Source organism: Morone saxatilis, unplaced genomic scaffold (assembly GCF_004916995.1).
Source record: "Morone saxatilis isolate NCDOM2014 unplaced genomic scaffold, NCSU_SB_2.0 Contig21, whole genome shotgun sequence".
Lineage (NCBI taxonomy): Eukaryota > Metazoa > Chordata > Actinopteri > Moronidae > Morone > Morone saxatilis.
In genome coordinates, this window is record NW_023339774.1 from 8,897,921 (window position 1) to 8,920,686 (window position 22,766).

General features: G+C 41.5%; 1 protein-coding gene across 4 annotated transcripts in view; it reads right to left on the reverse strand.

Annotated features, from left to right (window-relative positions):
* Nucleotides 1-14,355, reverse strand: part of ulk1b (unc-51 like autophagy activating kinase 1) — a 21,614-nt gene extending 7,259 nt beyond the window's left edge. The window contains exons 1-18 of one of the 4 annotated variants that reach the window (XM_035667673.1): nucleotides 13,673-14,355; nucleotides 12,428-12,520; nucleotides 11,988-12,029; nucleotides 9,061-9,093; nucleotides 8,367-8,403; nucleotides 7,045-7,218; nucleotides 5,331-5,404; nucleotides 4,890-4,991; nucleotides 4,091-4,149; nucleotides 3,418-3,500; nucleotides 3,099-3,149; nucleotides 2,773-2,864; nucleotides 2,412-2,574; nucleotides 2,069-2,123; nucleotides 1,823-1,909; nucleotides 1,405-1,548; nucleotides 1,153-1,301; nucleotides 24-283 (exon numbers count right to left, since the gene is read on the reverse strand). In XM_035667673.1, coding sequence (XP_035523566.1) covers nucleotides 24-283; nucleotides 1,153-1,301; nucleotides 1,405-1,548; nucleotides 1,823-1,909; nucleotides 2,069-2,123; nucleotides 2,412-2,574; nucleotides 2,773-2,864; nucleotides 3,099-3,149; nucleotides 3,418-3,500; nucleotides 4,091-4,149; nucleotides 4,890-4,991; nucleotides 5,331-5,404; nucleotides 7,045-7,218; nucleotides 8,367-8,403; nucleotides 9,061-9,093; nucleotides 11,988-12,029; nucleotides 12,428-12,520; nucleotides 13,673-13,762 — 1,788 coding nt within the window. In that variant the 5' untranslated portion in view covers nucleotides 13,763-14,355. Of the gene's footprint in view, nucleotides 1-23; nucleotides 284-1,152; nucleotides 1,302-1,404; nucleotides 1,549-1,822; nucleotides 1,910-2,068; nucleotides 2,133-2,411; nucleotides 2,578-2,772; nucleotides 2,865-3,098; nucleotides 3,150-3,417; nucleotides 3,501-4,090; nucleotides 4,150-4,889; nucleotides 4,992-5,330; nucleotides 5,405-7,044; nucleotides 7,219-8,366; nucleotides 8,404-9,060; nucleotides 9,094-11,987; nucleotides 12,030-12,427; nucleotides 12,521-13,672 lie in introns of all 4 variants that reach the window. The other 3 variants (XM_035667670.1, XM_035667671.1, XM_035667669.1) reach the window with 3 other exon arrangements.
* Nucleotides 14,356-22,766: the final 8,411 nt, after the last annotated feature.

The following is a 22,766-nucleotide window of genomic DNA, read 5'->3' on the forward strand; positions in this document are numbered from 1 at the left end:
CACACACACACACACTAACTCACCCTAGAAGGGGAGCCCAGGATGGTGGGGAGGGGGCTACGCTGCATCAGCTCACTGAGTCTGGGGGAGGAGTGTAGAGGGCGGAGAGTCATCAGGCCTGTCGAGGGGGCCACCACCGGGTCCGAGTGCTGTTTCCTGATCTTTTGCCTACCAACCCCACTGGCACCCTCCAACAAACAGGGGGCACTGTGGAGCCGTGTGCCCAGTCCTGTCGTCTGTGGGTGTTGATTAGAAGTTGGCCGGGTTTCAACGTGCTGAGGAGCTGTGGGATATGGGATGTCAGACGGACAGAATATTTCTGCTTTTGCACAGCAGGTGGCATCGCAAAATCAAATGTCAGACCTGACAACCAGACAACTACCAACAACTAACAACTATGAAGAGACCGCAGAGATGGACAAGTCCTGCCAGCTAAGGGACTGTGCCAGCAGAGGAGCAGAGAGCAACTGGTGGTGAGAAGGAGAGTGTTTGTGTATGTAGGAGGTTGGTTCATTTTCTCTACCATTAACTTTCAAAACCAGAATGACTCAGACAAACACTGGCAAATGCTAACCACAACCTTACTTCCCTCTTTGTGTTCAGTGGATTTTCAAGGCACCACCTAGAACAAGACAATTGCCTTTCTAGGGCTGCACCTAACAATTTACCATTTAGTCTATAAAAAAATACTGAGCCAAGTTTTAAGAGCCCAAAATTATGTCTTCAAATGTCTTGTTCTGTCCAAAAAGCAAAAAGTCCAAAACTCAATTTACAATAATTTAAAACACCAAATCATCATAAAGTGTAGAGTATTTCTGCTTCATGAATGTCTTAAAGGATTAATCAAAGTGATCAATCAATCTTTTAATTGACTAATCAGTCTACAAAACGTTAAAAAATAAAACTTTTATATTTATACTGAATACTTTCCGCTCGTCTGGCCTCTAAAATCCCTCAAATTAAATATCTGAGATGGACAAATCCCTCTTTGGTTGAATTACTCAACACTACTCCTTTCACACAGTTGCACTGCAATAAAGCCAGCAAACAGTTAGCTCCAAACTGGTCACTGATCCTGACACATCATCCAAATATTTCATTCAAGATGTGCTGTGATCTGGTTTAGAATGTGAACATCAGCCGCTGAGCTACCTTGAGGTGAGAGCAGGAAAGGTCTGGCGCCTCCCAGAGAAAGCCTGCGATTGGTGGTGACTGCCCCCTGCCCATAGGGTGGCGAAGGCCCGGCCCGACCAAAGCCCAACGAGCTTCCACTGCTGCAGCGACGCACTGGTGTCGACAGCCTAATAATATCAATTTCATGAGTCGCTGCGGTCACGTTAACAAATGTAAATTCAATTTCACTTGAGTTGGGACTTGTGTATGCGTGTGTATGTGGATACAGACCGTGGTGAGCCATCCTGTTTGGTACAATGGAGGTTCTGCTCCATGCGCTGGTAGTTCTGAAGCTGACTGGGGACTGGGATAGGCAATGACTGACCATGGTTTCCATAGCTACCACCATAGTTACCTCCCGGGAACTCACTGGGCCTGCCAGCAACAGCGAGAAGAACACAGAGTGCAGAGGGAAACAGACCACAGAGGAGAGAGTTAGTGAGTGGATACTGAGAAGTTTTAACACGTTCAACAGGAACACCAAACATTTTGGACGAGAGATATTCAGTTACTGACAATCCTGCCAAACTTGTACAATGTTTGTAATGTAAAAACAAACATGGCATTGTGTGTGAGGATAACAGTGCTGATCCCTCTGAGCTACACAGCACTGCGTGTCTCAACCAAACATTCAGCTTTGTGCCGTTACCTGACAGGACTTGGAGAGCCACTGTAGGAAGGTGAGTGTGGTGGTGTTTTTGCTTGGCTACACAGACCAGCAGAAGCCAGAAGAGAGCTGATTAAAGAGGAGAAAAAGAAAGCATATGTTCTCACTTTTACTATAAATTTAACGTCAGATAGTTAATGATTCTCCATTAGCTGCTGTATTTTGTAACAGTGTCACCACATTAACTCAGTTTAATTCAGGCAATGGTAATGAATCCTTGTATCTTACCCGCTGTTCATCAGGCTGTCCGGCAGCACTTTACTCTCACATGTCAGCTCACCCGCTGGAAAACCAGGAAAATCAAAAGAACAGCAAAATGAGTGAAACAGGCATTTCCTCTAGTATTGCATATTGTATTACATGAATAATAAATATTACAGACAGACACTGAAAAGAACGACACAGAAATGGATGTCTCATGCTCCGAGCTTATGAAACGCTATATACAAGCTAGTCTATGAAAAGATGACCTAAAATACTTCAGCAGTAATTCCATATGAATGAGCCAAGGCGATGATTATGTACAGCTGCATTTGACATTAACAAAGGGAAAATAAAAATGGGTCCTTACTGGTAAAGTGAGCAGGCACCATGACAAAGTCATCTGTGTCACAGGAGGAGGAGTTCTTGCTGCTGCCGCCCCCTCCAGACGAGTCCTTGAGGAGAAAACCAGCGGCTTCCTGGGTAGGGGAGGCCAGAGCTTTGGCACGCAAATACTGCACCTCAGCAAGAGACTGCTGCGGAGACAGGAAGACAGAAAGCAGTAGATAAACAAAGAAAGAAAGCACAAAAGAAACTAACAGCGAGGGAAGGCCACATAGGTGCTGACTTGGTTGGCGTCTTTGACTGCACATAAAAAAAACACACTGCCTCATTACTCGGGTACAGACAGAGAAACAAAGAGAAATAACAGAGGAATAATAAACACAAACCGGTGGTGAGGCGAGGTGAGAGGTGGAGGAGCTGCTACACGAGCTGGCTGATGCAGAGCTTGGGAAGCAGGTCATGGACACAGTAGGAGTTGCTGTAACGAAACGCAACACATTCATTAGAGAACTCAAGGATGCAGTTTTTGGTGAGAAACACTGAATGTAAACAGAACTTTGTTCACAAGTCCAAAGGGCACCTAACATATCATAACTGGTGGTGTTTTGCTGACAAGAAATTCTAGTTTTTCTTATTATGTTCACATCACTGTGTGGTTGGCTCTACTTCTAGATGGAATAAAAGCATCAGTGTATTTTGTATGTTTACTTACTCTTTTTCATGGATGAGCTAGCCTCCAGGAAAGGATGACAAAAGAACTCATCTATCAACAGGATAAGTAGAATTAGTAAGAGGTAGTGAGGCCGAACAGCATTTCTTACATTGAGAATCTATGCACCAGTGAACTACAGTATCGCACATACAGTAATAGACATACATAATATTACTTATTCTTTTATTCAACACTACAATCACAGGAATATTTGTTACATCTGCTGTTATGGTAATGTGACAAGATAAGTGTAGGTCTGCATTAATACCATGCAGGGGTGGCGTTTCATTTCTTTTTACTGTGTTTGATGTTAACTAACCAAAGTCCATGCGGTCCTTGTGGTTGCGCTGCAGCAGACCCAGCAGCAGGTGCCTCAGATGGCTTGAAGTCTCTCTGGGGATGCTGGTAACAAATAATACCACAATCAGAAAGAACTTGATTAAAGGAACAGGAATCTGTTACTACAGATATAGCAACACTTGGTTTACTCTATGTTTTTACCAGAACCAAAAAAAAATCTTCATCCCCTACAGATGATTAAATTAACAATACACTTTTCAAAATGGATGCTATCTTTCACAGTTAGTTTGGTTGACAACATTCCTGAAAACAGGACTTTTTGGTGGTAGGCTTTTTATAAGTTAGCTGTGAGAAACTTAAATGAAGAACCTTTCCAGACATTGTGCTGTAAAACACTAGGTTGTTGCAGGTTTGTCATCTCTAACAACGTTGTAAACTAACTGCTGTTCAACTGTTAAAACAACCCCGCTGGCATGGCCGTAACCGGCAGCATGTACAAAGATAATGGGGAAGAGTTTAGGTCAGAGCTTCACTTTTTGTTGGTTATTCTATTCAGTATAAGTTCTTATAATCAAAAATGTATAAAATAAATGCAGAAAAACATGATGAACGTCAATGTTTTTCAGTCTTTTACCATAACAACTGTTAATCACATAATTAAATAAACACATCATCTCACTGCAACTGCTTACTTGGGGCTGAGAGTCTTGTTTTTTTCATAGAACAGCCGGAGGTCCTGGGGACTACTAGCCTAAAGACAAGAAAAGATCAGAGACAGTGGAATACATGTAAATGTCTACCAAAGTGGAAGTATGTGTGTGTACAGGTAGGGTCATGGCCGGTGTGCTGCCATTGCATAGACTGAACCCGAAGCCAGGCACTATTGCTGACATGCTTCAGTCACTTGTAATTCCACAGGTTTTAACATGCCTGTCAGCGAAGCATAGAATGAAGCTACTCAGGTCGTTTTAGAAATGCTGCTGGAGCCGTTTAGAGAAGGTAGTTTGTTAGAAGTTATGCGTTTCATCTTTTACAGCATCATTAAAGTCAGCCGAGGCCAATTGCTGGGTTCACGCTCATCTTTCACATGATCTGGAGAAGAAGAGACAGTCTGTTGGAATACTTTCAACAAACAGACTGAGCTGCCGTTTCTGGAGAGGATGAAAACAACAACATTCAGCGAGATTTTATGTTAATCCACTTTCTTTGGTACCATTGCAAATGACTGCACATTTTCCATCACATTAAAAAATTGGTTTCAATTTCATTGTCTTGTGTAACATACATAACGTACATATACGTGCACATTGTTCACACACTTGGCAAAACAGATATCATGTAGAGAGGCCCTTAAAGAATCCAGATGAGCAGCCAGTCTCCAAAATAATGTCACAGATACAACCACTGCAAATCTAGGAACTAGTGTTTCACAGTCTTTCGTGATGGCAAATTAATTAATCCGTATACATTCTGTCAATGTAGTGCGTTTACCTGAAAAGGAGCCTTCCCAGTCAGGCACTGAAACACGATGGTTCCTATACTCCACAAGTCCGCCTTGGCATCATAGTTTTGGGACATAATGACTTCAGGAGCCTGAGGAAAAAAACAGTGATCTCAACACTTCGATGGAATTCTTTGATGAACTATTAATGAGATTATTAAGTTAGTATTATCCATGCTGTATTGTTCAAAAGACTGTGTTCAGCCAACACTGTAAAGTAAAAAGAACTAGCACCAAGCTGACTGAAAAACTGTTTTTGAAAGGACAGAACATTTTTAAAGAAAAAATTGAGAAGCGTTCTCTGTTCAAAACAGACTCTGTTAACCACCACGGTTGACCGAAAACACAGACGTCATCAAATCTGATCTTGGATGTAACATCCAGTTAAAATAATATTCCGTCACATCTATAAAATCTATAAAAGTGCTTACCATGTACATTGGGGACCCACAGAGTGTCGCCGCCATCATGTTGTTCTGAAGGTACCTGGCGAAGCCAAAGTCAGCTGTGGAGAGAGACAGTGAAGGAGGGAAGGAAGTGGGGGGGATGAGTTAACATTTAATGCTGGAATTAAATGCAGAAAATGTGACAACAACAAACCCATGAAATAAGAGCAAATGGAAGGAAAAGAACTTGGAAAAGATAAAACTGCACCTTGTGCTCTCAAAAAATTATTTTCAGCTACCGCAGGTCCCCGACTGAACAGCCGCTATACATTATAATACTCTATCAATGATGGCTGAGAGGGAGATCTTATCTTCGCTGTGATTACAGGTATGATGATATTGCAGCATTATCACACCCACTTGGGAGTTACGGCTGAATAAAACACTCGTCGACCAAAAGAGAGTTTTCTCTACAGTAGAGCACATAGATCAGAGTCCTGCACCGGCTCGGTTACCTGCCGGGTAACCCACACAAACATTGTGTAACGGGTAAAAAATATAATTTCGGTCGGTTCCGGTTCTGAGTTCTGAGGGTGCAGGTTTGCAAAACTGGACCCGTGCAGGACTCTGACATAGATAATACAAATTATATTCACAACTGCTGTGTATCTCAGTTATCCAAAGCAAGTAAATTACATTTATATGAATCAAAAGCACAGACTTAAAATGTATTGATCTGTCATAATATTTGGCTGATTCTACTCATCATAAAACTAATTGTATTACATTTAGGTGGTTATTACAATAACTTCACATTGTTAAGCACAAGCACACAGCCTATTAAACAAGTCAAAACAATCAGTTTTAAGTGCTTCCTTAGTCACTATGAATGTGCTTGTGTCAGTACCTGCATCTTTTTAGGTACAATGTTGTTTTTGTATGTGTTTGTGTTTGTATGTGTGCGTGTGTGTGTGCAACTGAGTCAGGTTTTCCCAGAGTCGTGAGGCCATAACATTCTGCAGTGGCTGGGACTGACACAAGCCCACAGACTTCACTCCCAGAGGGCAATTAATTCTCTCCAGGGGAACAAGAATTAATAGGCTTAAGGATTAGCAGAGTGTCCAAACAGCTGAATAACACACACTCGCTCTCTGTACTTGGTCATGACACTCATTACGGCGATTGCTCGTTGTTACACCCACGTCATCTTTTGGGTCAAATCGGTCAAACTGATGAGACCCATACGGCGTGTATTTGTGAATAGGTTTTTTTCCCTCCTCCTGCTAAGGGAAAATGTGAAATTCTACATATAATCTAATCAATTTTCTTCTAACCAGTTTAATCTTACAATCCTAGTGTAGTAAATGACCTCTGGGAAATCATTATTAGGTCCTGTGGCAGTAAAACTGTCTGTAAAGAGCTTGAGTATGGCATAGGGATTTCCATGTGCTGCTTCATGAGATTCAATTAGTTTTTTTGCTCCTGTAGAGGGTCCTGGTTCGTTCTTATTAAATCCCAATGAACAACCACAAGCTGTCGTCTAAATGTTACGTTAATGACTATCTTTATGTACTTGTTTTGGTTGTGTTAACCAATAGATACTACAGGGTTAGACTGAGTAATGCTACATTATAAAATGTGTTTAATATCAAAAATTGGGCAAACTTTCTTGAGATTATAATGTCCATATAAGGCAACAACAGAAACCTGATAATGACATGTGCACGTGCTCACAAACCTACACACTATCTAAACCTACCGATCTTGATGCAGGTGTTGTTGGAGTGAGACTTGCGCCCTGGTGGGTAGGACAGCAGAATGTTCTGGGGTTTGAGGTCCCTGTGGATTATGCCTTTGGCCTGTAGGACCCTCATGGCCCCTGCAATCTGCTGTAGGAAAACCCGGATAGTGTCCTCACTGAGCGTCCCTTTGGCTGCAGAAGAACAAGAGGTAAATTAATAAAAGGGTTAATTAACTTAAAGTTAACTATACTAGGTGTACTGTGCGTGTGAAATTAATTATCGATGTAGGACACAAGGTGGCGCTGTAGTAGACAGATAGGGACTGAGTGACCCTCTTTGCATAGTCTCGAATCTATGCAAATCAAACTAGTTTTCCAGACACATCCAGGAGTCAGACCATGTTACATAAAACAGACCATCTCATTCTACCTCTAAAAATATCTCTACGTTTGTTTTTGTCTCACATCACTCCACTGCCACCTCATGCCCCCTTTCCTTCCCTCCAATCATCTCACAGTAGTCCAGTATGGTTCTATGTGAGAATCCCTCCCTCTCTCTGGCTCTGCCTCCCTTCTAACTGATATTTGGAAGCCAGGCTCAGGTTCGACTTGGGCCAGGAAAAAAGGTTTTGCTCATTGACCACAGTAGATCCAAAAACACTTGTGAAACCTTTTTTTAACCACGCAGGCAGCGCCTATTACTGAAACAGGTCCTCTATTTAGACTGTAGGCACAGACACAGTTAGCAGCCGCAGCTATAATTTGTCTGCAAATGGCTAGCGGCTGATGTCCAGTTTCCCACACTGACAAAGTCCCACTTCAGATAAGTTGAGTGTTCTGGCTATTCAGAGGCCTGCAATTTATGAAATGTGGCAAACCTATGACAGACTTTATTTTAACGACATTAATCTCCCAGTTAGATATCACAGAGATGACTCAAAAGCATATTTGCTAGGTGAGGAATTGAAGCTGAAGCTGTTACTGAAAAACCAAATCCGTCTTTGTCTTCAGGGCTCCAGATAAAAGGCTACTTCCTGCGGTCATACAGAAAGCCTAGGGTTGTGACCTGAATGGCAGCCTCGGGCGTATATTTTACTGTCAAGCTGTTCCCTTTCATTTGCACTCTGTCAATCCTCTCGGCAGAGCTAACAAACCTGAAAAACCATTCTTTTTCTTCTACTGCTTGATGTCTTTGCTAGCAGCTCCTGTCAAATTGTCAATATTCTAAAGAATAACTGTGAGTTGGTTTGAAATGCCTTTATTGGTTGCTTATAGGTTGTTCAATCTAAAAATGAAAGATTATTCTACTGTTCATTGTAAATTGGTCTTGTTGCACTTACAGTGTAGGTAGTCAGCGAGGTCACCCCCGTTGCAGTACTGGGATTAGAAAGAGAGGTTAGGGGGGAGGAGGACAAAAGGAGAGAGATGAAAAGGAATAACATTAGGAAACATAAGTAACATGAAAGGTAACTATACTGAATAAGGCTCTGACATCACCTCCCCCCCCCCCCCAAGATCAGAGCAGAGACTTTCCGAAGAGTGACACGTTTTCAGATTTATACCCTTGCTCTTATTCCCGGCATCAATATGAATGAACCCAGAACAGGACGAGGTGTGTTATGACAAGTGAGGCTCTAAAAGGTCGCCTCACAAGTAATTTCCTTTTCTTTGACACAGAGATAGGAACAAAACAATGAAGCTCATAATAAATGGAATGGAGTAAAAGAAATGCATCTGATATGGCCTGCCTTTGTTATACTGTTCTTAAGCAATGCATAATTAAGCATTCTCCAAACTTTAAAGACTTTGTACGAACCCTGATTACAGAAATGTTTATAACATGTATTAATAGAACAACTGGGGGGGGGGGGGGGTGCTGACTGGCGACCATTAACCTCCCCCCCTCGACCATTTACCCCCCTCATGGTGCATGAGGACACGGCTAATTATAGCCCAGGCCCTGTCAGAGCTGCCTGCAGAAGCTGAGACAATACAGCGCTGAACAAACAAAGCCAAACATCACAGTGAGCTTACCTCCATTACCAGGTACACTGAGCTGGCAGTTTCCTAAAGAATGAGGAGATAAGAGAGTGGGAGTAAACAAACACATGTCAGTGACAGACACAGGAAGGAACAGGTGGCTGTTGTGCTCACTGATCACATTCAAGCAAAGTCAGCTAGTGATTTAGTTTGAAATAATAGAGAAAGAACTAACAGCCTAAAGCAAAGGGTTGCATGAAAAGAAAGGATTAAAAGGTTGTTTTTTTTAAGTTTTGTGAAAGAAAGTCACAGATATAGGAAAAACTGCAAGAATAACACAAGTGAGAGGCAGATGTCCACAAATATCAAAGCTTTGCACAGTATTAACCAACATAAAAGTATGAATTGTGTAAAACTGGATCGCAGACTCATGCACCAGTGGACTTTCAAAATAAATGTGGCCTCTTCTTTGCTGTAAGTCCTGTTGGAAAATTGGAAAGTGAAAGCATGCCTGGCATCAGTGGGCAAATATGAAAACGATCTACTCTGCTACATTAATACTGAGCCAAAAACAATTAGGGAATGGGATACCTGGCTTCACTGTCAACAGCATGATCAGAACAACAGGTAAAGCAGGTGAGAGGCAGGACGTAGAAGCCACCTGTCTAAAACCTTAAGCTAAAACTCATTAGCTCCCATAACAGCGCCAAGAAACAATAAATAGCTGTCGGTTTGCTAACAGCTTGGATAAGTTTTGATATTGCACATGTGGGGGATTCAGAGCTCCAGCAACTTTTCTGACATCTGTTTACTTCCTGACAGAGTTTTGAAAAAGAAAACATAGTGCGGCCTGCTTGAAAAAGCCCTCTTATCTCATGGCAACAGATGACTGCGGTCTTTCACTCTGACCCTGTCCCAGTATCTTGTTGAATCCACCAGTCAGAGGCCAGACTGTTTTGTATAGTTCAGCTGAGACAGGCATTTTGAAATGAGTTGTTTTTGGCTTTATAGAAGATGGACAGCAAGCGACCAGCCAGTCGGTGAGCCAACCGTCTGGTTTCCACAGGCTGTCTCTCTGTTACAGTATTGCAGCACCACACATCTGTCAGATAAAACAATAGGCGTTCTGTTGAAGGTTTATTGTCACAGATTTATAGTGCTACGGTTTGCTATAAAATATTTAGGACACCAGGTCACCTTTCTAGTGGCAATTATATCCTGGTTCACATGGTTCACTGTCCTCTCTTCCTCTGAGAGTGGAAATGTGTGTCTAAATAAAACACTGCATAAGGGCTGCAACTCACGATTATATGCAATATCATTTAATCTGCTAGTTACTTTTCTGATTAAATGTTTGGTCTATAAAATGTCAAATGTATTCAATGTACAATAATCCTTACATCTGTGAAGCTGGAACAAGAGAAAGTACTTTTGCCTAGTTTTGCTTAAAAGTGATTATCATCTGTTTTCTATTTGCTCTTGCTCTAAATGCTTAAATCCTTTGACAGTCCCACTAGAGTTTGCCTGTAACTCTAAGACAATCTACGACAACACAGTTGTTTGACTCTCAAACTGATTTGGATAGGGCAGTGTGACAGAATGTGAAAATCCAACTAAATGTATCTCTCCGGTGTCCAGTGTTTGGTTTGGTTTCACTTTCCTCCTGACCTAATTAGATAGCTGGATGGTAGGATCCCCTGCTCCGTACCTCACACTGTCTCCTGCTGTGCAAAAACAAACATGTAATCTTAGAGCACAGCTCGGACTACTGCTGCTTTGACTTACTATTAAGATAAGAGAGTGGAATATTCTGAGTGAGTTCTCCAGTGGTCAGCATATGACTGCATGCATCACTGGTCATGACTTTGTTTTGTAGCCTTCTTTGCATAGTCCTTTGACAATAACAGATAAGGGTAGAGGATGAAAGGTCGACTTAAATCAACAAAACAAATCTCCCGGTCTAGTAATGACGCCTACAGTTTGATGGTAATGCAGTTTTTCAAATATGATTTCATACGGGATGAAAAAAACAGCCAGCTATGCATTAAAACTGAGAGCACGTTGAGACCAGAAACATTTTTCTATCAATCTATGACAAAACACATCTATGACCCAGGATGTATGTCAACATTCTTGCAACATGTTTCGCAAAAATGTTCGCTCCAACAGCAGAGCAGCCCAGTATTGAACTACCGCCACTGTGCAATATTCTAGTCTTCTCTGATGTTAAAATGAGCATAATGTGTGCATTAGATGCTTTTGAGATGGCAGATGGCAGTTTGTTAGTCGCGGACCAAAAAGACAAAAGAAACACCTGGTGAGTTAAGATATGCGATTGTGTTGGGGCAGGGGGTCGTGCTGTCTAAACTACCTGGCAGGTGCTGCCACAGACTGGTTACTAAGCTACAGGCGAGAATATCACACGGTGACAGCAGATTCTTATTCATCACCTTACAACAGAACACCTGTCTGGAGCGGCACAGAGCTAAGAGGTTAAAAACCGGTATCTATATTTGTAGCTGTGTGGGAGCATAACACCTAGTCTCCACCTTTGGCACCAGTACAAAGTTAGGCCACTACACTTCCCAGAAAGCCAGAATGTAGGAGACCAACAGGAACAGCTGATGTGACTGCAGATAGACTGTAAACACGAGCGCAACGGAGCGCAAAGGCACAAGTATTTACTGAAACTTTACGAGGATTTGCTGTACATGGAAGAGCAGAGGAAAACATGCCTGAACGAGGTGAAACAGAAGCAGATTTTAGAACAAACAGATGTAGCGAAGCCTCATTTAACAAGTAGGGAAAACAAAACTGTCTAATGCAGCTTGCAGAAGTGGGTCATGTGGAACAGACAACAATCCATCTGCTCTACTTTGCGAGCAGAGTGATGATGAAACTGGGACAATAAGAGGTGTGATAATTATGTATGTAAACAGAGGCCTTGGCACGGGGCCGTTTGTGAATGTACTATTACATACCTGAAAGTCCAGTAATGCAACAATGTTCTCATGTTTCAGTTCCTGCAGGATTGACAGAAAGAAATCATTATTTGGATGGTATATTACATTTGTTTTTGGCTTTTTTAACATGTTTGAATTAAAGGAGCTGTCCAACGACCACAGTCCACTTAGCGCCGCCTGTAGTCTGCATGAAACTTGAGCACGTCTCCTTCCACTATGACAACCCCATGTTCAACAAGATGTAATGTTGAGATAAACATTGCTCATAATTCACAGACAGACAGAAAGCATTGGTTTTTTTTCCCAGGTCACCCTTCTTGTCTGGTCTTAAACAAACAAATATTTGTTTGCACACATTATATATACAGTATGTGCTCCTTATAATCCATGTTTTAACTACATATAGTAACCTAATAACTGGAAGCCAATGAAGCCCTTTCTGACAGCTTCTGACTTACCTTGAGTATTTTGATCTCTTTCCCCAACAGTGTCTGGGATTTGGCCAGGTTCTTCTTGTTGATGCACTTCACCGCTACCTCCCAGTCATGTTTCTAGAAGGAAATATCAAAGTCAAAGTCAGCTTTATTGTCAATTACTTCACATGCACCAGACATACAACAACTACGAGAGGGAATCGAGAGCCACCGTTCCTCACTCTCAACACATATTCACCAGTGCAAAACTGTTTTTGGTGGTTGGGTGAACACAACATGCATCTCGCCACTCCGTGCCTCTGTCACCGGTGTCATGCAGATCCTGTCTTTGTCTTTAAGTGTCAGTATGTAGAGCAAATCAGTTACATTGTCAATATGTCTCTGTCTCCATTTGTCTTTTTATTACACTAGTGTTGACTGACGGCCTATGCGTCCCGCCTCCATGCTGTTGGATAGAAGGTTTTCTTAATGGAACTTGGTACTGATTACTTATCATCTGCTGAGACTGTAATCAGCCAGGGGGTGTGGTTACTTTGGTATTTTTGCAGAGCAGCCAGTGAGTCTTTACTTCTATACTACATTTCCTACAATGCAGTGTCCTTTTCAGTGCATTTTTGGACCTGACAGCATATTTGACTTTATTGTATTATGTAGCCATCGCAATATATGCTATTAGATGTCAACATCCCATATTGTGGGTTAAATGGATGTGTGCCAAGTGACAAAGGTGCTACAGGTCAACACTTCCCCATGTTTTATTGGCCCCAGCAGATAGAGCTGATATATTATGCCACCAGTGCCGTTATGATTTATACTTTCACTCCAGGTATAGGACATGCTTCAACATGTTCATCCAAGGCTTCAGTGTGCAGCTTTCTAATGGAAACCAGTATGTCTGCTGCTCTCCATGTACACTTGCCACAATAATGGACGTGCATCATCTGCATTATAAACCTGCATTATAAACCTGCCGACAAATAAACACCCTCACAAAGTGAATGTCCGTGTGCCAGGAGAAGGTGTCGCTAGTATCTAGAAGTATTTGAGCTTTTTATCCATTAGCTGCCTGTTATTTTAGGGAACATCCTGTATGCACCGCCAGGCCTCTTAAGGCCGTACAATGAAAACAAATACACCAGTTAGAAAAAAAATACGATTCGCTCCAAAGAATGCAACCAAACGACTCAAGCGACCTCTCATTTCGTCCATGTTTGCGTTAGTATATATTTTAAACAAGTAATATTAACACTAGACGAGGACATTACTCACCTCTCGGTGCCTGCCTTTGAAGACGACAGCAAATGCGCCATGTCCTATCAGGTCTTTCCGACTGAACTCAAATTTCCCCACCGTCTCCATATTGTGCCAAAGTCTGATTTATATACTACTTAGACGCGGACAAATGACCAGGAGGCCTCAGGACACCCTTCTTGATAGCAAGTGCTCCTTTCTCCTCTGTCAAGTAGGGGCAGCAGCAGGGATGTTCACCCCCTCTCTCACTTGCCATGGGCTGCCTTCCTGACAACAACCTGTCCTCTTCTCTCATGTTCGCCCGCATACGTTTCGGAGCTTCACTCCTAACAAAGCTGTATGGTGACTTCCATCGCTGACAACGCCGCCAACACCGAGTTAGCTCACTTAACAAACAGGAATCGGACCAGCCTTGTTGTCGCACCTATCTTCGACGTGCCACCTTAAAAAGCAGCTCGGTGCGTTTTGTTTATATACAGGGGGTCCTCACTTCTGTCGTCTAACGCGTCCGCACGGCGAAACAAGCGCTGGCTGTGAACTTAGCAGAGGTTAACAATGTCTACTAGCCAGCAAAGACGGCGAACGTCCCCCGTGGTCCCTTGCAATTAGCAGCGGAGTCGCCGAAAGTCCCAGCATCTATAATGTTTAATGGTCCCAACAAAGCAGACGGCGTCGAGCCCCTCTGCTACAATGCGCATGCGCCAAGCAACAACAGCTGTAGGTTTGACGTCAGAGGACCAGGGTCCTCAGCGGTCCCAAAATGAAAGCGCTTCACATCTGTTTGTCCTTAACCAGTTCAGTTTAGACTAGGCAGTGAGACATTGTCTCTCAGTATTAACAGTGTGAAACTTCATGCGACAGTATGTGTGTATCAGACAGTGGTTTTTTAGTAGCTACTGCTTTCTAGGAATCCTTATAACGAAGCGACTGAGCAACAAAAGAGGTTAAAAAAAATGTTTGGAAGAGTATGGAATTTGTTGCAAAATAATCGAATTAATCCCTTCATTTATAATAGGAGGGAATAATACCATATTGTCCCGATTAAGGTTTTAACTGGTGACCTCACAATTGATTATTTTATTCAACTCACCACTAGGTGGAGAGGACTATCATCATTATCATCATCATTATCATCATGATTATTATCATTATCTTTAGTGGCTGTAGAGGGGGAGCTTCCAGCAGGGGAAAATCAGCACAGCTTTTCTGTCTGTTAAAACAGCAGCTTTCCAAGGGTCCTTTTGAGGAGAAGAAGGCTCTTGTGTCAGAGTCATCCAGGCTCGCATGGACAATAGTGACTAAAGAACCAGAATGATGGGATCCTTATGTTAAAACATGCCAAATGCAAGGAAAAACTCATACAATTCAGACCCAGTTATTTTATTAATTTAGTAAAATAATAATTCATCATTTAATTAAATGTGTGTACTAAGCCAGGACGGCATGTGCCATTTCTAATGTAACTGCTTCCCTAAGGGTCAAATATTAAGCTCTCTGTCTTTACTTTATTCCAATTTTTTACTTACTCCCTTTGTATTGAGCATAAACACAGTGACCACATAGGATGTCAGCAGTAATGTAAGTTGGTTTCTAATTGGCATAAATTGCACAGACTGGTTCATTATCACTAGTTTCATGCCTGCAACATCACTGTTTATGTTACCGTAATTACAAGAACATATATAATAATCATAATCATAATCATAATAATAATAGAACTTAGACAATGCACTTATAAAGGCAGAACAGTCTATTAATTGTACGAGTCTCTCAAGAATTAAACACGCAAACATGTAATCAGAGGAGGAAACTAATGCATTTGTTTCTGTTTGGTTGGATGAGTTGATGCATTTTCTGACAAGTACAGATGACTTAATTATCAGAAATTGTCCTTGAGAGGAAGGACTTTCCACAGCCAGGTGCAGATGATAAATGGGCACATAATTTCACATTACAACAATAGCAACAGACGATGATATTAATCCATAACACAACATTACAGTATACGTCTCATATCCTCATACATCAAAGCACCAGAGGAGGGCGGTAGAGGACTGCAAAAGAGTGCATGTCTATAGTGACCAAGTTGTTTATCATTTCAAGCACTATGAAGCAAATATCATGGAAACAATAAAAGTGCAAAAATGTATATATTTTTTTGTCATTGTGTCATTTTAACATTTATTTTATCTCAGTTTTTGGATATTAATTTTCCTTAAACATGGAATAATCTATGACATAGTCACTCGGGAAATTATGTAAACCTGGAATCTGAAGTCGTTAAAAATCCTCTTTTGAGAAGTTGAGTTGAATTGGAAACATTGCTACCACATTGTCATCAATTATTTAAAGACATTTCAGGAATTTAATTTTCAGATGTTTTGCCACACAGTCGGAGGACTGGTACGATCACCTTGAAACATCCCACTCACAGCCCACTCACACTGGCAATCTGATTATCAAAGAGCTATTGTATCCAACCTGATTATCAAGTGCAGTGGCAGCCAGTTATTGTATAATACTGCTGCAGTATTGTCCAACACAGTGCATGCTATTTTGAATTAGTCATACTGGTTTTCCTAAGCCAAGAATCAGGCTACATTCAGTGCTGTGCTGGTCTATGTAATGACTGCAGTTAGGTTGATGCTGCGGTGTGTACATTTATATAAAAAAAAATATTACATCACTTATAACTGTACTGCTCTTCAGTGTTTTACTGTGTCAGGAAGTTTGACTCTACAGGACAGTTGGTGTACTTTGCTTTAAGCAGCCCACTAGCCACCATCACAGGTGTCTACTCTGCAGGGGTTTGTTCTGGTTTTGAATATTTTAGCTGCTCTGTGGTTCCCTCAGAATGATTGATTGGTTCTCCCTGGCCCACATTAAGTCTCTGCTGGTGACAGTTGGTGCAAAGGCCTTCAGGTGTTCACTCTGGTTAGAGGAGTGACTCTATAGCCGGCAGTGTCGCAATATACTTGCACACTGAATCTAATGTGAGTTGTCTGTTAAATTACAGTTTCAATGGAATAACATTACACACTATGTATAAGACTTCTGTATCTGTAATCAGACACATTCACACACACTAACACACATACACGCACGTATCACAGCCCATCTGGTCCACACTAAGGTGTATTAACCTGTTTTTATCAGGGCACACTGTATGTGCAATGCATTGTTTAAACATACTAATGATCGCTATGTGAAAATTCCTATAAGCTTACTTACAAATACAGAGTAAGGTTTATGTTATTTTAAAGGTCCAGTGTGTAACGTTTAGAAGGATCAAATGGGATATGATATTCACAGGAATGTTTTGATTAGTGTATAATCACTTGTAAATAAGAATCGTTACGTTTTCGTTGCCTTAGAAAGAGAGGTTTTTATCTACAGACGCCATGGGTCGCCTTCCATGCAGTCCGCCATGTTTCTGCAGTAGCCAAGAAAGGACAAACCAAACACTGGCTTCAGATAGGACCAGGAGGGTAAAACAAGTGCTTTGCAATTTGCAACTATACCTCTGAATCCTACACACTGCACCTTTAATGTTTGCTTTATTTGACATTTTAGTTATATTTTTCCCTTAATAAAGCCAAACCAACATTATTTGACTCCTTTTTTCTATCTATATTTTATAGTGTATTACTGTATTCCGTTTCTGGAATAAAAATAATTAAAGGTCCATTGTGTGTGTGTGTGTGTGTGTGTGTGGATGCTTTGTGAGGACCTTTTTACCTGTTTAAAAAAAAAAAAACATCATAAACCTCCTTGACCAAGGTCTAGAGGGCAGCCGCCTCCCAAGGGCTACTCTCCACTTAGCTGATATCAAGTGGTGTGACACTGTGCCTCATAGTACCTACTAGGGGGAAACGATGCACAAGCTTGAATGGTCGCCAACTTTTTCATGTAGATGGATAGCTGCGAACCTCGCCATGAAGGTCACTGCTTTTTCAAACCCATCTCCGCACTGAGATTAACTTTCAGGACTTGATCAGCATAATAGTTTTGTCTGCATACTGCATTGCTATGCTCAAGTGTGTGATCCTCACCAGTAGGTCATGCCAGATAATTAAACTGAGAAGCTGAGGGAAATTCAATACACTCTATTACAACTGAGGGAGCCTAGGACTCAGGGGAGACTTTGGTATTCATAGACTGAATATAAAGCTTTTCTAAAGCATCAAGTAGCTCCAACTCCTGCTGGAAACACAAGTCGTTAAACAACTTCAGTGATCTTACATTGCAGATCAGTAAAATTGCAATGGCTGAGTGAGGGAACTCCCTGATAAATGTTTAAAACTGTTGATTATTCTCCACAACCGTCACCCTTCTATGTTGTCAGTGACTTTAAATCTAACTAAGCTGTTAGGAGCTGTGTTAAATATTCTCAATAACACAACAGGAAATTCATTCATTAGGCTCCACAGCATGCTCTCTCCATAGATTTAGAATTGCACTCCAGTTAACACTGATTCTCAGCTTTTAAGAGGAGGATCAAAAGCGATGCAGTGGAACCAGAGCTATCTTTTTTTATTCCACAAATGCTTTTTACTTGCCAAAACCTGGAGCCTGCATTATCTATAAGGGCAACTCATTCACCGACAGTTTGGTCAAAAGATTTGGGTGTCTTTCTATTAGTCGCTAATGTAGCCTCAAGCTGCTAGCATCAAGCAGAGGTGAAGAGTGGGCAATAGAGGTCTGTTAAAGTCCGCAATCCCCAGATTTGTTTCATTTTCAGTCTCCACCACCAAGCCATGCTGACTCAAGTGACAAGTTGTAGCAACCTGGTATCTGCACGCTTGCAAGCAGAACACCTTGTTTTATTTTGAGAGCATTAATGAGTCATGTTCAACACGTTACTCGCTGGATAATAAATGAGAACAGAATACTTAGAAAGTCATGCGTGGCTGTTTTGTTTAAACTCGATTAGGGGCCTCAGGGTCATTTCACAGTCATCACCTGATAAAGGGTGTCAGTTGGCGCACCAGAGAAAAGACAGATTGACAGCTCAGTGAGTTCAGGAGCGCTCTCTGCTCTCTTGCCCCGTGTTTTGCTTTTTTAAAATTCTGTTGCTCATTTTTCTTCTATTTCATGATACAATCAACCTGAGCATCCTCTCTGCTTTCCTCTGTGGTAGAGCAGTGATGAAATTACTGACATTAGGTGTAAGGCAGCAAAACATTGAAAAACAACAATGGATAAAAATATAAATACTGTATATTCTGCCAGTCTTGCTTATATACTTACATACATTTTTATAGTATTTTTTGTGCTTTGAGTGCCCACATGACATTCTGGCTTCATACGTCGTATCTTGTGTCTATTTTCGCAACACCAGTCCACACATGTTCCGTCAAGGTGAACCTTCCCGTGTCTCGGACTGTCACTTTGTCACACCAGACGTCAAGACTGGAGGCGATGCTTCTGCTCAAACTTTGAAACTTTGGGTGCACCCTCACTCCCCGCTGAATCCTCCCCCCTCCCCCTCCCGGCTTGTGTGGGCAAGAGTTGAAAAAAAGTGACCTTTCGAGGAATGTGACGGCAGAGGGCTGCCAGAGCCCGGTCTGACAGGTCTGCCTCTGATTCTCTCACCATGCAAGATTGAACCAGCTCCTTCTGTGGACCCTCCCCTCAACCTCACAGCCATGCATCAACTTGGAGCCGGGCTCTTGACAGCATCACTTCTCCACAGGGCAGTGACTGTGGGAACAGGGCTATACTTCGGTGCGTGCACAGACACACAGTTACATATACACACTGTTTAACACACTGTTTAACAAAGGACTCCACAGGCCAGTTCTCCTGCTCAGGCTGGCATTGCTTTTCAACTTACTGGTGGTACTTTAGGAGCTTGGCCTTTTTCTGCCAAGTGGTTACAGAAACAAAATGATTGTGACATAACACGATGATAATGGTAATATATCATTTGTGGTGTGTGTATTTGTAATGTAATAAGTTCAACTTATGCTGTAGGTCTTTTAACATAAAACAGTTCAGATGTCTCCTGAGACAGAGAAGTCTTAATTTGACTGATGCAAACCTGCCTGGCTGGAATATATATTATACACAGTTGTTAGACAACAGCGTCAATCAAGACCAATCCAGGTTGGGATGTATTAATTAAACACAGTGAATGTGGAAAGGCTGATAAAAATGAAAGGATTTTTTAGTTAAAAAAGGAATGGTTTTAGTTAAAAAACACAGTTTGACATAATGCTCACTACACTTCCCTGGTCCACTACCTGCAAACTATTACATTTTTAATTCTAACAATTAGGTTTGGTTGAAGTAGCAGCTCAAATAGGATCAGTTGGACAAACTGCTGAAAAGTGACCCGTCCTGCTGCATTTGCCCCTGGGAGCAGGTGCTCTCCCGATGGCAGCCGAGCCACACCAGTTAATTAACACCACTCAAGTGTGTCAAGAGTAGGGAAGAAAAATTGCTGCTCTTAGCGGTGTCACACCCTGGCCCGCAAGGCATGACAAGAGGGAGATGCAGGGGGAATAACAATGGATTCATTTTAAATATGATAATAAATTTACGTGATTTTGGAAAAAGTATATTGAAAAGCACAACAGCAGTGCAGCCTATTACAACTAAAACACAATGGCAGTTGTGTGTGTGCATGTAATCTCGGGATGCAGAATACAAAACGGAAATGTAAACAGAATAATACACAACCGAGCAGGAGGCTAAAAATAATGGCTAATGCTTTTATTTATTTGAAACTGAATTAGGTTTGGGTGTGCATATTGTGGTAGAGGTCATCTGTAGCCTCTTGGTTAATTTAATTGCTGTGGTTCTCGTGGTACACAATGTTCTTTAGCACTTGTCTCAGTTGTTTGCCGCCCACAGTTCACTTTGATCTCCAAGTAAGCAGTATCTGAGCTGCTGAATATTTTTACATCAGGTGACATTACTTCTCTGATGCACCTCCTTGAAAAAGTACGGGTATATATATATAATCCTCCGGTATATATATATAATCCTCCGCCAGCAAATCTGTTCCTAAAGCAAAATGTGTGTGGTGTGATTGACATGATGTGGTTTGCTTTCCTGATCAGCAGCAGTGACCATTACAAGAGAGGAACATGATTAAGAACATCAGAGAGATGGAGAGCAGCTCCCAGTTGGTGTGTGCAAGCTGTCATGTTACCTTCATCTGTCTTCAAGACCAGGGTTCTTTTCAATGACACAAAATAATTACAGTCAGCCGCAACAGAGTACTCAAAAAAAATCTGTCAAATTCATGTGACCACAGTTATAGCCAATAAAGTCGTTCAGATTCTTTTATTTTTCTACAAAAATATTTTACATTAGAAAACACACTTTGAAATATACACAGTCCACTTGGTTTTGCAGTGACCATGGAACATCTCAACTCAAATATATCGGTGTCTATATTAAACTGTAGGTAAATATATCAGCAATAATAAATCCAGATGCTATCTCGTGAGGTCTGCTAACGACGCCACCAGGAGATGGATTGATGAAGGAAATCGTCCAGCAGTGAGGATAACGGCTCTGTGAACTATAATCTGATCAAAGCAATAGGGAGTCACAATCTATCCATTTTTATTACAAAAAAATAAAAATACAACAAAACCAATACTGCCTCTGATAATGGCAGGAAATGCTTCTGTACCAGAGCTGAAAATGATGAATTCATGGAGATACAGTGCATGAGCAGCAGTTCCTCAAAGAGCATGGGAGGGCTAAGTAAGGGGTTTAAGCTAATGGTGCTAAGAATAATGGCGTTGAGCGACATTGGGAAAGTCTTGAACTTTCTCTGTCATACAGGAAGTCACTAATTGGTCTCATTTCCTACAGCCGAGGGCGCTCTTTTCCTCATGTAGCTACCTACCTGTTTACAGCCCCCGATGCCATTCATCTACCTGTCGACATCCACACAAGCCATTCATTTGTACTCCGTCAACATCCCATGGGGCCATTCATGTGTAAAACTCTCTATCTACACTAAATCCCAGGGTACTTTTCACCCGTCTGCCTAGATACATACCAGGTTGTCAGTCAACTGTCTAACTACAGTATCTATATACCACATGTCATTCTTTGCCCTGGTTAGAGTCTTTCAGGCTGCTCTTACTGTCAGGTTGAGTTATATTCTTTCTCTAGGATTGTAGACTCAAACCCCAACCGCGCTCATAACTGGAAGCTTCACTGCAACCAGCCCAAACTTAAACAGAACCTTCTGATTAGTGGTGAATGCTGGGACACAAAAGTTCTACTCGTCAGGCACAATTTAAAAAGTGTTTTTGCTTTCCTGCCAAGTTTAAGATGAGAAGATCAATCAGGACCTGGCTTAGCTCAGCTTAGCACGAAGACTGGAAACAGTGGGGGAACTGCTAGCCTGGCTCTTTCTGGAGGTAGCAAAAAAAAATGAGTACTGTAAAAACACATTTTACACGTCAGTTTTTTCTTTTTACCATGAAGAGAACTGTTCAGCCTTTTCCCCGGCCGCTCGCTGTAGCTTAATATTTACCAGACAGACATGACAGTGGCACTGATATTCTCACCTACCTCTCGGCAAGACTGCGAATAAGCATATTTCATTTCCCAAATGTTGAACTATTCAGGATGCCATTCAACGACTACAGCCCTGAATGCCATTTACCCACATCCCAGAATGCAATTTATTATTGTTGTAAACTTGTTGTACATGAAAAAAGCCATTATGCTGTTGGAATACTATAGTATTTCACATGAACATGGTTCTGAACACTCAATTAGCTTCCTTACAACCATGAGACAGTTCAGCCATTCAAGAAGAAACCAAGAGATAGAACTCAATTTGTAAAGCACGGTATTAGCATTATCAGTGGATCGATGCCTATAAGATATACCCAAGTATGATAATATGGATGTATATATGTATATGTATATGCATGTATGTACTACTCATACTGCAAGGCGCTTTAGATGACCATCAAAGGGCATGTGAAATAAATAACAACAAAATAATACCAGAACATACCAATTGATATTTATATGAACAAAATTTTCCAGTTTTTTTAGTGTCCACTGGCCCTCCACCAAATAGTCTCTTTTTCGCCCCCGGCTTGAGAACTCTGTCCCCTGCTTTCGGCCA